The sequence below is a fragment of the Schistosoma mansoni genome, chromosome 1 (assembly GCF_000237925.1).
Source record: "Schistosoma mansoni strain Puerto Rico chromosome 1, complete genome".
Classification (NCBI taxonomy): Eukaryota; Metazoa; Platyhelminthes; class Trematoda; order Strigeidida; family Schistosomatidae; genus Schistosoma; species Schistosoma mansoni.
The window spans coordinates 9,103,036-9,117,679 of NC_031495.1; the positions used below are offsets into that span (position 1 = coordinate 9,103,036).

General features: G+C 38.8%; 1 protein-coding gene across 1 annotated transcript; it reads right to left on the reverse strand.

Moving 5' to 3' along the window:
- Positions 1–6,442: 6,442 nt before the first annotated feature.
- On the reverse strand, positions 6,443–14,033 carry Smp_003130 (putative udp-glucose pyrophosphatase; the record flags this gene model as incomplete). Its single annotated transcript, XM_018793169.1, has 5 exons — positions 6,443–6,753; positions 10,316–10,549; positions 12,096–12,160; positions 12,193–12,236; positions 13,947–14,033. 5 exons carry the CDS (start codon positions 14,031–14,033, stop codon positions 6,443–6,445), a joined length of 741 nt encoding a protein of 246 aa, XP_018647708.1.
- Between the last annotated feature and the right edge of the window lie 611 nt (positions 14,034–14,644).

The following is a 14,644-nucleotide window of genomic DNA, read 5'->3' on the forward strand; positions in this document are numbered from 1 at the left end:
GATAGGGAAAATATGATATTTCTGGCTATTAGCAAGCGATTTACGAGATCATATCAGACTCAAAGGGTACTGGTTTATTTCCACAGGTAAACTCAAAAGAGTGATCAGGTTTGACTTAGTCCTAATCACAAAAAATGTGAGTACTATTCATACGGAATAATCAACATAAATAGTCTTACTAGGTCAAACAGCACCTAGAAATGATTAACAGGCTTGTTAGTCAACCTATTATATTCCAATCGGAAAAATCGATGAAGGACATACAACATTTACCGATCAAGGGATTCCGTTGATAACAAAATGTTGTAAGTTAAAAGGTCGAAAGATTAATGCTAATAAAAAATCAACGCACATTTGAATGTACACCTGGTAAACATGTTGATACCTCTCTCAATACGATTCATACCCTGTCGTTTTTGCTCAAAGGTTGATTTTCGTAACTCAGTGTTCATACAGTAATGTGAGGTCGAAAATCTAAGTACTCAGAGAGGTATTAAATAATAATCACTCAAGGAAAATGAATTTCTGTGAAACTTTCTGTCAGGTCTATCGTTCATAAAAAACTTTTAGGTGGTGAACTTATGATTTAAATACTAATCTCGATCAAAAACTCATGCTACTTCATGTCCCAGGACAAGTTACCAGAGTGTTTTATGATACATTATTGAAGCTGCTCACATCTCATGTCTGGTAGGTTTTAGAGGCCGTCGGGTGTCCCAGGGTTCCTGACTATTTCATTCAGTTAAGCTTTCAAAGAGGATCCAGAGATGGAGTTTCTCCAGATAATGATGGTGCAGTGGCAATCGTTATTAACCATACGAACCTTGAATTTGAACATACTATGACTGAGAGGACGCACGTTAGATATTGAAGACTTGGAGGTTATTAATGAGGAACGCGAGAACATTTGACTGAGACTGCATGGTTCGTCAATGAAGGTGTGTTCAATCTAAGTAACTTTTTTCTTCAGCTCGAACGTGTTCTTCAAAGTCTCACAAAAGCATGCCGCTGATTATCGCATTACGACTAGCCAGTATAGACAATGGTTTGACTTCTGTTTAAGATTTTATAGATTGAGCGGTCATACCATGGTAATTTCACAACATTAGTTTAAGTCTATTATTTTAGTAACACAGACAAGTGCAACTATCACAGTCTAGACACAAATCGCATAGTGGGTGAGTTGATTGTTTCTAATCTCTTTCCCTAAGACAACTACTGCAAATTGATTGTTGATATTATGCATTTGACAGGATAATTCAGCATGTCAGAATTCGAAGTACAATGTGTCCTCTGGAGATCAAGTAGACATACCTCTAGGCCGGTTTGCACTTCCATCAACAAACAACTGGAAGTTACCAACCTAGTAGTCCTTAACCCCCTGGAACAAAGTGGTCATGCCTTCATTTTACTTTGTCTCTTCATAACTGATTTGCCGAATGAATGTACTCAGAATATCTTGTCTAGGTAAACATGACTCCACCAACGCAGATAGACCGTTTATTATTATTGTTTCTGACATTTTTCTGGTTTTTACTATTTTGTAAATTATTCGTTTATCTCAAAAGTCGGTGTTCATTACACTGTACGGCCAGTGAAATGTCACTGAACCCTAGCCAAAGCATCCGGCAGTTGAGTCACTAAATATGGAACAGATCATCGATCCCCGTCAAGGTCAAGGACAATCAACACGCATCAGTCAATCATATGCCGTGGACTGGCCCATGCGGCAGTGGTTCTAATTTCGCTTGTATCTACTTTAACTAATATATTCCTGTAATAACGTCCTTTGTGTTCTAAAGTCTTCAGAGCATCCATGGTCCCTTGATACGTCAATGGGGCAAACCACGTAAGGTGCTGGTCGCGAGTTGTCTTCGAAGGTAGCTTGTTCGTTACACCGTTCCCATCTAACTCGAGTAGGCCTCCAATCATTCGACATAGATCATGGTCGTTGATGGTCCACAACACTATTATTATCATGGTTGGACCCTTTCACTAGTTGTTCATTCCTTTTCTCCCTCTTTATTTCCTTCTAAATAAATATTATTCTTAAGATTACGAAGTTTTTCATTAAGACAATAACTTGTGTTACGCTTGAATCAACTCAGACTCGTTTTACCTTCACTATGCATATACGACTCATACATATTGATTATCCTTTGCACTTAACTGAGACTTTCGTATCACCAATCCAGACTATGACTGCACAAACACTTATTCTAGCACCATATTTGACCGCAATAATAAGTTATTTACTCATCAATTTATTCTATTTATATTATTCATTTTCTGATACATACGTAGTTGTTTATTCTTGTTCTGTGTTCATAAACACGCTTCTTAAGGTATTTACGCATTTCGCGTCTCCTGTATTCCTATTTCCTTAGTTTCTTCCTTTCCTTCTTTAAAATCAATTCAAAATTGTTGCCAATTACACAGAACCTATTTTATTATTACTATTCTAATATTAATATTTTACTTTCCTTTCTCAAATATGGCAAATATAATGCTAACATTATTGAAACTTGTGTATTATTGCATTTCTGAAGAAACCTGAAATGGTTTCTTCACAACACTTATGTACCCATATGTTTGTGAATAACAATAATAATCTGAATAAAGACACTGTTTTGTAACGGGCAGTATCCGAACAGCTGATACTGATACATAGTGAGCTACGAGCTTACCCCTCAAGTGACTACTCAAACGAGAACACAAAAGTGAGTGATGACGTGTATTGGGCTACAGAATAAAATGCACAAATATTCGCTCATATATATATCACTGTAACACTTAGGAAACTAATCCGTTTCTTAGCCAGTGAAATGCACCTGACCTTTAGGTCAATTCTGATTGCCATTGGTTGACCTCCTCATTAGGCTACTTCTGTTTGGCTCACCATGTCACTTTCCTCCTGCTCATCGACCAACGCAGTCCCCTATGTGGCAGTATATCATACTCACTAGGTCGTTCTCTTGGCTAAATTTTACCACCTGAAAGCGCATCAAGAATGAGGTCCCATCTTAAACTATGAGTACCGAGACAATGACACTGGTGACTGATCATACCACGTACTACTCGATACATTTGCTCAGAAAGTGAAACTGAACGGAAAAATCCAAAGGTCTCGTCTGGCGAAGTCAACGGAACGTCGCCATGAGTGTTTTCGTGACTATGGGGGAAAAGTCACACGTCAACTTAAATATCTTAGACCAATATTTCTGAATGGTATATTTCATCCTCAGTTGGGTTAAGAAGCGACTGGCTAAGGTATTCTAAGTTAGATACTCCTCATCTGTTATACCTCTGAACAATGATTTCTGTCCCATACTATCTCCCATTGACTTAAGCAATATGGAATGCGAGCCCTCCGGAATCTAGAAGATTAAAAAATGTTTGGACTCCTATAAGACTACCGGATTAGACAAAATCCATACCAAAGTCCTAAAAAGGTGTACATATCAATTTCTGTTCCCCTTTGCTACTCTCTTTAAGTGTTCCTTCGTGAAAAATAAATTAGTTCCTGACTGCTTACTTCGAAGTCACGCCATAAGAAGCTCTTCTACAGTTACTGCTCGTCTCAATCCCGAATAAAGGAGGATTGGGAATGAGGTCGACGACGTCATTCTGTAAAAAACAACCTTGATAAATACACTAACCAGAACAGACCATTTAAACTTTGACCCGCAAGTTGCAGGATCTTCACTCAAAATTATGACACCTCATGGTGAAAACCGATATTCTTCACGAACGCGATGCCCCTTCTAACAGTCGGAACAACAATAAAACGTTCACGAAATGTGGTGGACTGGAAGAGTCAATCAAATAGCCACGGAAATGAGGAGATACAACTTGGCGGATTTCAGAGTCAGTGAAACTCATTAGACTTAAGCTGAACAGCAAAGTTTGGGTACGGGAGAGATGCTGCTGTGCTCCGGTCACAAAGAAAATGCTCCACATACTCACGGAGTTGCTCTGACGCTGTCCAGAGAGGGACAAAATACACTTATAGGATCGGAATCTCACGGACCCAGGATCATAAAAAAAGGAGGGAATCACGATGAATGTAATTTAATGCTATACACTCACCAATGAAGATCAGTTCTATGAGAGCCTGTAATCAATGGTAGCGAAGTGCCCAAGAAAGGATCTCACCATCCTGATGGGAGACCTAGACGCAAAAGTCGGAATGGACAACACCGGATGTATAGATATCATGGGACGACATGGACTGGAACAGAGAAACGAAAATGGGGAGAGATTTGCAAACCTCAGTTCATTCAGCAAATTGATTATAGGTGGAACGATATTCCCACACAAACGCATACACAAGGCAGCGTGGGTCTTACCGGATCACACCACAGAGAACCAGATATATCATATTTGTATCAACAAAAATTCAGAAGGTCAATGGAAGACGTGAGAACTAGAGAAGGAGCTGACAGCTTCAGATCACTACCTGGTTGTGGCCAAGATGGAACTGAATCTAAATAAAAACTGGGAAGCTGTGGAAATAGCAGTAGAAGGGTTCAGGACAACAGTTCTACGAGTTAATAACAAAGTCAACGAATTCAAGATAATTCTCCATAACAGGTTCCAAACCATACAAGATCTACTGAAAGAAGAAACTACTATGGAAGACAACTGGAAACGGATCAAAGAAGCACTAAGTCAAACGTGTCAGGAGGTTCTAGACCTCGAGAAGTGTCATCATGAGGAATGGATCTCCATCGAAACCCTGAACGAGATTCAAGAAAGGAAGAACAAGAAGACAGCAATTAACAACAGTCGAACATGAACAGGGAAATTCAAGGCACAGGCTGAAAACACAGACGCAAACAATCAAGTAAAGATGAGCACTAGAGCTGACAGACAGAAATACGTTGAAGACCTAGCAACAATAGTGGAAAAAGCTACAAGAGAAGAAAATACGAAACAACCATATGACACAACGAGGAAACTGGTAGGGAAATATAGTAAATCGGAGAGACCGTTTAAGTACAAAGAAGGAAAGACAATCATTGACATTCAAGAACAGAGGAGGGGAAGGGCGGGATATTTTGAAGAACTCTTGGTTAGGCCAGCTCCATTGGATCCACCGGATATCGAAGCACCACATACAGACCTCCCTAAATCTGTCACTCCACCAACAATCGAAGAAGTCAAGATGGCCATCAGACAAATCAAGAGCGGGAAAGCGGCAGCACCTGACAATATACCACCTGAAGCAACTGCAAACATGCTCCACGTTCTATTCAGGAAGATTTGTGAGGAAGATCAAGTTCCGATGAACTGGAAAGACGGACACCTCATCAAGATTCCAAAGGAAGGAGATCTGAGCAAATGTGAGAACTACAGAAGCATCAGTATGCTGTCAGTACGAGGAAAGGTTTTCAACAGAGTGTTGCTGAACCGGATGAAAGACTCAATAGACGCCCAACTTCGAGATCAACAGGCTGGATTCCGTAAGGATCGGTCGTACACAGACCAAACCAAAACATTATGGATCATTGTTAAACAATCACTTTGTCTATTCTGATTGCCTTGTCCCTATACTATACTGTCACCGATTATCTAATACGCATTCACAAGATGTCAAACTGAGTATCTAAACATGACAAGTCATAATTTCTGATGACGTATGATGGAACCAGAACACGAAATACAACCGTTAAGTATAAACCGAGTTATGGGATTCAAAAGTCGGACGCAATATCACAGTAAACTCATAACAGAACTAAGCACTTTTTCAAATAATTCACTAATCCAGCCTACAACAATCGAGGAAAACAAAATGAACTAAGAAAATAATTTATACGAATATTCGTCAAGATTAAAACGAATAGCGTTAGAATTATTTAAATTTCAACCGCCGAGATTATTTCAAATATACTTTTCACATATAATGAACTAAGAAAGTTTATTGTAGCTTTAACTGACGATCATACAATGTGAAAGTCATGTTTATTCATAAAAGAATACGAGTTTTGTGATGACAAACTCACCTTGGAGTACACTTATTAAGAAATGGAAAATGGAAAGTTTTTTAAAAGGGGAAATCCTATTTAGCTAAATCTGATCAAATGTCTTAAAAGTATTACATTGCATAAAGAAGAAACAAATAGTTGTTCACATTGACCAAATATCATCCTTTTGAAAATATTTCCAAGAGAAAACACAAAATTATACAATTTCCATCAAGCCTATTGAATTTCTACAGAAAGATGGAAATAATTCTAATTTGATTGGTAGTTTTTTTCTTTTATAAGTGGAAGAATGCTGGCTATTTCATACGATGAAAAATGATAATTTCAAGCTTTACCAAAATTAAAGAACTAAGAAACGGTACGACACCATAATGTGAAGTGACTAAAATAAATCTATTTGTTTGTAAGCTTCTACATTCCTTCACATATACGAATTTAATTTCAGCCAATAAAAACTAACTTTGTATAAATAAAGAAGGCAGAATATTCTGTTTGAACCACATTATTGCATATAATAATGACAGTGAAGTAGGTTGTTGATGAGTACTATTGGTACCATATTGAAATAGTTCTTCAATTCGTGAAACAGGCCATTCTATCACTTCAATATATTCACCTTCTTCATGTAATCCACCACCGGCGTTAGGAACTTTTTGATTTTCATGCACTTCAGCATAGTATAAAGTTACTTCAGTGCCTGCTAATCCAACACTTGAACTGGAATTAGATAATAAAACAAGTTGAGTGAAATCCATGTATGTCATTACTATCAACAGATTAATCGTAATTATTTGTAACCGAATATAAATCACTGTCATCTGACAAATGTATAAGGTCGATTTTTGTTAATAAGTTTTTATGAGGACTAATGATACATATTATATGACTATTTAATATTGTAGGGAACGAGAAGTCAGATGGGGAAGATCAATTTATTGTTTAATGCAAAATTACAGAATGCTCTGGTAAAATATCGAATACATAATTTGTACACCTTTCATCAGTTATCCGCGACTAACCCTTCTCACGTTCCTTTATCACCTCGTGCAGCTAATACAAACAACTCGAGTACGCGGAACATTATTCCCATTCTCCTGAAACCACGCTCTAAACTACATGTAGGAGCTTTTAACGTCCGAACACTGTGCCAAATAAGACAACAAGCTTCCTTAACTAGGACTTTAGAATCACGCGCCATCGGTGTATGCTGCGTCTCCGAAACGCGCATACAGGATCTGAGTAGCGTCATTCATTTTACCTCACCACATCAAAATAAAGAACCATCTCGATTCACGCTTCGTGTATCTGGAAGCCCTGACGCTGCTTCCCGTGGCCTGACTGGTGTAGGTATAGCATTGAGTCCTAGGGCAGGATCAGCTCTCTTAGAGTGGATCCTAGTAGACAGTCGTCTGTGCGATGTCCGAGTAAACGGAACAGTAATGACTCGGAAAGATAAGAACACTCGTTGTTGCCTCTTCGTTGTCTCTGCCTACTTTCCCAATGACTGCAGCTCAGATGCGATAAAAGATGAGTTTTACGGAAGGCTTTCTGACCTCCTTCAAAAAGCTAGGCGCTTTGATGTAGTAATAGTGGCCAGTGACTTTAATGCTCAAGTAGGTAAACTAAGCGAAAAGGAAAGACACCTGGGTGGATCTTATGGCATTGTGGCTAAAAGAACAGATAATGGCGACCGTCTGTTGCAGCTATGCTCAGATAACCGCCTTTTTCTTGCAAATACTAACTTTAAGCATGAGGAAAAACCTTTTTTGACATGGCGACCCCCGAATTCGTCCCAACGTTGGACCCGAATAGACCACATCGCTATCCGCCACCGATGGAGGGGCTCGATAGAAGACTGTCGCTCGTTCTGGAGCACATGTTTAGATTTAGATCACACTCTAGTGCGAGCACGTATCTATCTGCGTCTTACTGGACGTAGGAAAGACACTGCAGGGAAGCCTCTAAGGGTTCTACTTAATGATAGGCAAGCTAAGAATATATTTCAGGAACAACTGGAAAAACAGTTAGGCAGACATGTAAGTTGTGCCCACCCTGAGGCAGCGTGGAATGACATCCGAAAAGCTGTGGAAACAGCAGTGATATCTGCTAGTAAGGTAAGCCATAAGGTTAGGGAGAAACAATGGATCTCAGCTGCATCTACCGCACTGATAGATGCTCGAGAACTCATCCCATCTGGCTCTGAACATAACGAAGAGCGGAGTCAGCTTAAGCGCAGGCTAATAAGAAGCCTACGCAATGATCGTGAACAGTGGTGGGTAGCGAAAGCAAGAGAGATGGAAAAGGCAGCGGTAATAGGTAACAGCAGACAGCTATTCAGACTTGTCAAGGGAACCAGTATTAGAAATCTAACTGTTAGCGAAACTATCTCGGAAAATGATGGACATATTATTCACTCTCAACCCAGGAGATTGGATCGATGGGTAGAACACTTTAGGGATCAGTTCAACTGGACTTCAGCCACACTTCAGTTACCCACAATCTCCAGTCGACCTGAATGGCAAGTTGGTATAAGTCCTCCAACTCTTTACAAAGTTGAAAAAGCTATAGGGAATCTGAAGCGAGGGGGAGCAACAGGCCTTGACAGGTTTGTCCCTGAGATTTCCAAGGATGGCGGTCCAGTATTAGCAGTGAGATTGACTGAAGTCTTAGGAAGAATCTGAAAACCGGACGTAATCCCATCTGACTGGTCTCAATCACTGATTGGGCCAGTCTATAAGAAAGAACAAAAGTCCTCTTGTGACAATCACAGAGGAATCAGTTTGACTAATATAGTCTAAAATATTAGCTTTAATAATACTTCGACGCCTAACTAAAGCTCGTGAAGAGCAGACTAGAGAAAACCAGGCTGGTTTCCAACCTGGACGTGGCTGTATGGACCAAACATTTATATTACGTCAGATGCTAGAAAATAGACACACATTCGGACGCCTCACAATAGTAGTATTACCCAAACTCAAGGCAGCATTTGACTCTGTTGATCGTAAAGTTCTATGGTAGTACCAAAGAAGTACATTAACCTTATACAGGCTCTCTACTCGAACAAAACTGGCCGAGTGAGAGCTTATGGCGAACTGTCATTAGAATTAATTACCTTAAGTGGTGTTCATCAGGGCTGTCCACTCTCTCCATTCTTGTTCAATTTTCTCGTTGATATGGTTTTAGAGATAACACTTTCCTCAACTAAATTTCTAGGAGATTCACTTGTTGACTTAGAATATGCCGATGACATAGTTTTATTTGGTGAAGACGCTGACAAAATGCAGAGTCTTCTGACCACCGTAAGCAACAATGCAAGCATGTTTGGGATGCAATTCTCCCACTCGAAATGCAAAATGTTACTTCAGGGTTGGGTTTCATCGGCAGCTTAACTAATGATAGGGAGTGAAGTAGTTGAACGTGTCGACCGCTTCACTTATCTTGGGAGTCTCATCAGCCCTTGTGGTCTGGTGTGTGACGAAATCACAGCACGGATACAGAAGGCTCGTCTAGCTTTCGCCAACTTGCGCTATTTATGGCGTAGGCGAGATATCCGTCTAGCAACAAAAGGACGGGTTTACTGTGCAGCAGTTCGTTCCGTCCTACTTTATGGCAGTGAAACATAGCCGATAAGAGCAGAGGATATTCGTAGGCTGCTAGTATTCGATCATAGGTGTCTTCGAAGCATTGCTCGTATATCCTGGGACCACCGAGTAAGTAATGCAGTTGTTAGGAAATGGGTACTAGGTAAAGATGGCAAATCGATTGATGAAGTAGTGAAACTTCATCAGTTGAGATCGATGGGACACGTGTTACGTATGCCCAACCACTGACTGCCCCGACGTGCGATGTTTTATGGTATAGGAGTAAGTTGGAAGAAAGCTAGGGGCAGCCAGACCAACACGTAGCACAAATCCATGAAGTCAATGACAAATGGACTGAGCCATGTTGGTAGGTGTGGACTACCTGGTTGGGATCCGCGAGATGATAGCAACTGATGGTTAGAGACCTTGAATGACAAGGCTTAAAACTGTTCGTAACGACGCAGGTGCATCCACTCCTTGTGTTCTCCCGAATTCTAATCTTCTAAATTCTTCATGTCCTTTTTTTCTCTTTCCAAATTTATTTCACTGGATTATACTTCTTCAATAATATCTTCAAACCCTAATCTTTCGATTGCTACTTATAATTTTACTACCTACGCCTGATCTCATGACATAAGTGAGAAAAACTTTCTGATTTTAGATTACAACATGGACCGAATTCGCTTTCATTTCGTGTAATAATATAAGGAGTCATAAATTATCGTACGCACGAACAGGTAACTTACTAAAACGAATTGATTAAATGCAAGGAATCTTCATTGATTTTATAGCCACATTCTTCCAAAACCTCTTGAACAGCATATAATTTTGGATTAGTTTGGACTCCATCGATTATTCCAGCACATAGTTCTAATGTTTCCCCAATTTCGCTAGATGGGAGATCAATCTCATTGCTTTCAACTGGACTATCTGTTACACTTCGGATAATTCCAAGTTTTCTCAACTTTGAATAGTATACAACTAAAATGAAATCTCATACTGAATACTTTGAACTACTTCCAGAATTTGAGAAAGTGCCATACACGAAATTAAAACACATTAATGATTATATTTCCACGTTTCTTACTACGACAGTTCGAATGACTTAGGGACAAAGTTTGATTGCGGCATTAAATGATGTTAAAGTGACGATAAGTTTTAACAAGTAATTAAACAAGATTATAGGTCTCCCGCTGACCCAATTTAGCACATTGTTCATTATTTGTACTCAAGTTGAAATTTACAAGATCTGGGACTGATGACTGAGAGAAACATAACGCTACTGGCTGATATCGTTTCCTAAGTTTTCAAGGGGGATTATGAACAGAGAATGTTTTTAATAACTATTGGAAACGAAACACCGAAGGTAATGCAACTCACTTATCAGGTATATGTTAGTACAGTTGATTACGAACCGCTACTTGAGGAGTAGTGATACTATATGACAGCCTAGGCGGAAGTACATTGATCTGAATGCAAACGTTTAACATATCAACTGAAAGCTGAATAGTTTAACCACTAGGTCATAGCTTCACTACAGGACCACTGTACTAACTTTGTAGATGATGTTGTTTGTCATAGAAGGGACGTATAAGACCTCAAGAAAACTTAAGCTTCTTAGCATAAAAACTTGTATTATTATCCTTCAGTTATGGAAATTTTGTCAAATCACACCTAACTGGCTCATAATTCACGATAACAGGTGTTGGTGATGTTTGTAACCCTACTGTACATCAACTCAGACAGAGAACAATAATCAGCAAAAACTTTTGTAACACTCGAGGACACAAATCAAAGTATAAATAAACCGGTATTAAAGATTTATAAAAAAGGGTTGAGATTAGTAAAGGGCTACTATCCACCTGTGGAAAAACGGAGATGTGTACTGACTTTGTTCAACTTTATTTCAGGTACAAGCAAAAGTGAGCAATAACTTGCTAGCAAAGTTGCTTGGCAGTTAGTTTAACAAAGTAGACTCTAAATGAGTATGGAATAAATGAAAAACAAAGGAAATACATGCAACGAAAGACAATTAAATTCTTTTTGTAGACACTTCTACTGATTAACCCATCCTCACTTAGTACAGTACGTCGCAGACATAATAGTGCAAATGCAGCCTTTTGATAATCATTTTGAAATTTACTGAGAGGAAAGCAGCTAAGGTATTATTTAAATATTAAGCTGAGAAGTAATAAATTTAGCGGGATGTCCCTGGTTATAAAGAGTGATGAGATGTTTCAAATCAAATCAGCTTAGAACGACAGATTGAATATAAAGTTTTTGATCAGCCAATTTGTCAAGAGAATATGTTGAAGGCCCTGTCAAGAAAAATGAATATAAGTACCTAATGTTGAAATTAAAGCACTTAAAATACAAAACGACCTTTCTATATAAAGTTCATCAACAAATGGAACATGAATTGTATAAAAACATAACTGTGATAGGTGATAGATCAGGAATAAGTGAGATAACATCATTATTGGCGAAAAATATCTTAACGACTACTAAAAAATAAAGTGCAACATACCTGGGCGAAACTGCTTTACTAGAAGTAACGACTTCTTCTCAGAATGATACAGAAGTATTGAAACACTGGATGTAATCAGGAAATTTAGAAAACTAACCTATCATGTGCTAAAATACCATCCCATGTGCGTCGCCGACCATCCTATAAGCCAAAATAATTGAGGACAAAACGAATTAATAAGTATACTCAGGGATCGAAAATAAACTTAACATGGTGGTCGCAAGACTGACTACCTTGCTTTAGAGTGATTTTTACCTACTATCAATTAAGGGACGAGTATACTGCGCAGCAGTTCGCTCTGTTCTACTTTACGACTGAAACATGGCCATTGAGAGTAGAAGATACTCGTAAGTTACTAGTATTTGACCACAGATGTCTTGGAAATATTGCTCACATCCGCTGGGTAAGTAATAGTGAGGTTAGACACAGGGTGTTAGGGAATGATGGTAAATCAGTTGATGAGGTCATGAATCTTCATCGACTGAGATGGTTAGACCACGTGTTACGTATGCCTGGACACCGATTACCACGACGCGCTATGCTGACTAGTGTAAGGGATGGTTGGAAAAGAGTTAGGGGCGGCCAAACCAAAATGTGGCATCACTGCTTGAAGTCACTAACTTCTTGTCTGAGCCATGTTGGCAGATGCAGACTACCTGGTTGGGGTCCGCGTGACTATCGTAACCAATGGTTGGAGACTGTGTGACATGGCTCAGAATCGATCACAATGGCGTGGGTGTATACACTCTTTATCTTCCCTTAAACCTTAAGATTAAAATTGCTTCATAACGTTCTTCCTTCCTACACTATATCCTTATATACAACCTATCTTTTATATACTATCACCACTAAATTAACTATTTCTATGAATCCGGTGTTTATCTTGTTGTGCTAACGAGGTATGGCAACTCGGAACGATGCATAAATGTGCCTGGTCCTACGTTGTAGCTGACTGACTATCCAGGAACTGTTCTCACCAAACATGTGACAGAAATCCAAGCATTCTTACGATAAATCTCACGCACAAATAGTGAATGTGCGATTAGATTTCATTTGACAAGCCGTGGAAATACATGTAGGGAACTGAAATGTTGGAGAAACTGATGCGATTAGCCAAAATATATCCATATGTAAGGTCAGATCAAATACGCCGTATACGTCGCACAACTAAAGGCTTGAGTTGGGTCATGAACTTCAGATTTAGTTGCTAGACTCCGTAAGACAATTATGACCAATGATAAGATCGCATTTGAAATGATCACGGCAGATTAAGCGTACTCTGTTTGTGTCATGCACCAAATCCTGAACTTTAATATTATATCAAGCGTTTCAATCCTCGGTTTGATTCGTTCATTTAAAATCCCAGTACTAAGGTACTACTATTAATACTATGACAACTTTCAGTTTAAGTGAATAACAGTATTGGAATCGGTCAATTGATATTTCACAACTTTTTCTAGCAGTGCTGATGTAAGGTGTGGCAACTTAAGCAAGTGTACAGATTTGTTAAGCCCTTCAAGACTAACCATCAATTCAGGAAAACGCCAATAGACTAAACGTTTACACGTGAGTCTACTGACGTGACCTTCCGCGTGAACTCTTCAAACTCTTCAAAAATTATTAGTTTGCAACACTTAAAATATGAATTGGCAAGAATTAAAAACTACGGTGACAAGGACAAATGTTGCACTTCTTCCTCGTGACAGGAAAGGAGACTTTTCGGAGCGTTTCCTTTATTTCTCTAACATCTTGAGGAATGTTCTCTTTTTCTATTTGTTTGGGTTGCCACTTCCATTAATAATATTAACCAATATACATAAATATGGTATGTTGAATATTCAACATACCTACCTGGACAAAGTCCATTCGGTATGGCTTAATGTATTTGGATGGTTCTTTAAGTTCGAGTACATTAAGGCTAGAAATTTTGCGAGACATAGTTATGTACGATCTAGACCACACCCGTAGGACTATTTAGTTCTTCCTACGGTCCAGCAAATGATAGGTTTATTCAAATTGCTATCACGGAGAGTATAGAAAAACGTCAGATTGGAGATGGCAGCTAAATAAACTAGCACAGATATCTGCAGGTAAAGTGCAGAGAGTGTGAAACTATAGACCAAGAAATCAAATTTACCTCCTCTTTCTAAAGCAACATTGGACACTGCATTTCGCGCGCTTTGGGTCGTCGTGTGTAATATGTTAACTTACGTTTTAAGTTTATTTATACCTAAGAGCATTGCAAAGTTTTGAAGACACCATAATGGATTTGTATACCCTTTTAACAAAGTTATCACTTCTCTTGAATAACAATAATCTTGGAAACTACGCGAAGATTAAAAGTCAAAGTCTACTATAACTAATCGATTTCTGCCTAACAATACATCTTCAGTTGCATAGTGACATTCACTATACTACATAATTATTAACAAAATTCCAATGAGTAATAATTAACTCGTTGTAGTTTTGATTACCAGTTGAATGAAGTAAGATTAACTTCACAACAGCTCGAAATTAGATGAAGGTTGTTTGATGACTAGAAAACATCA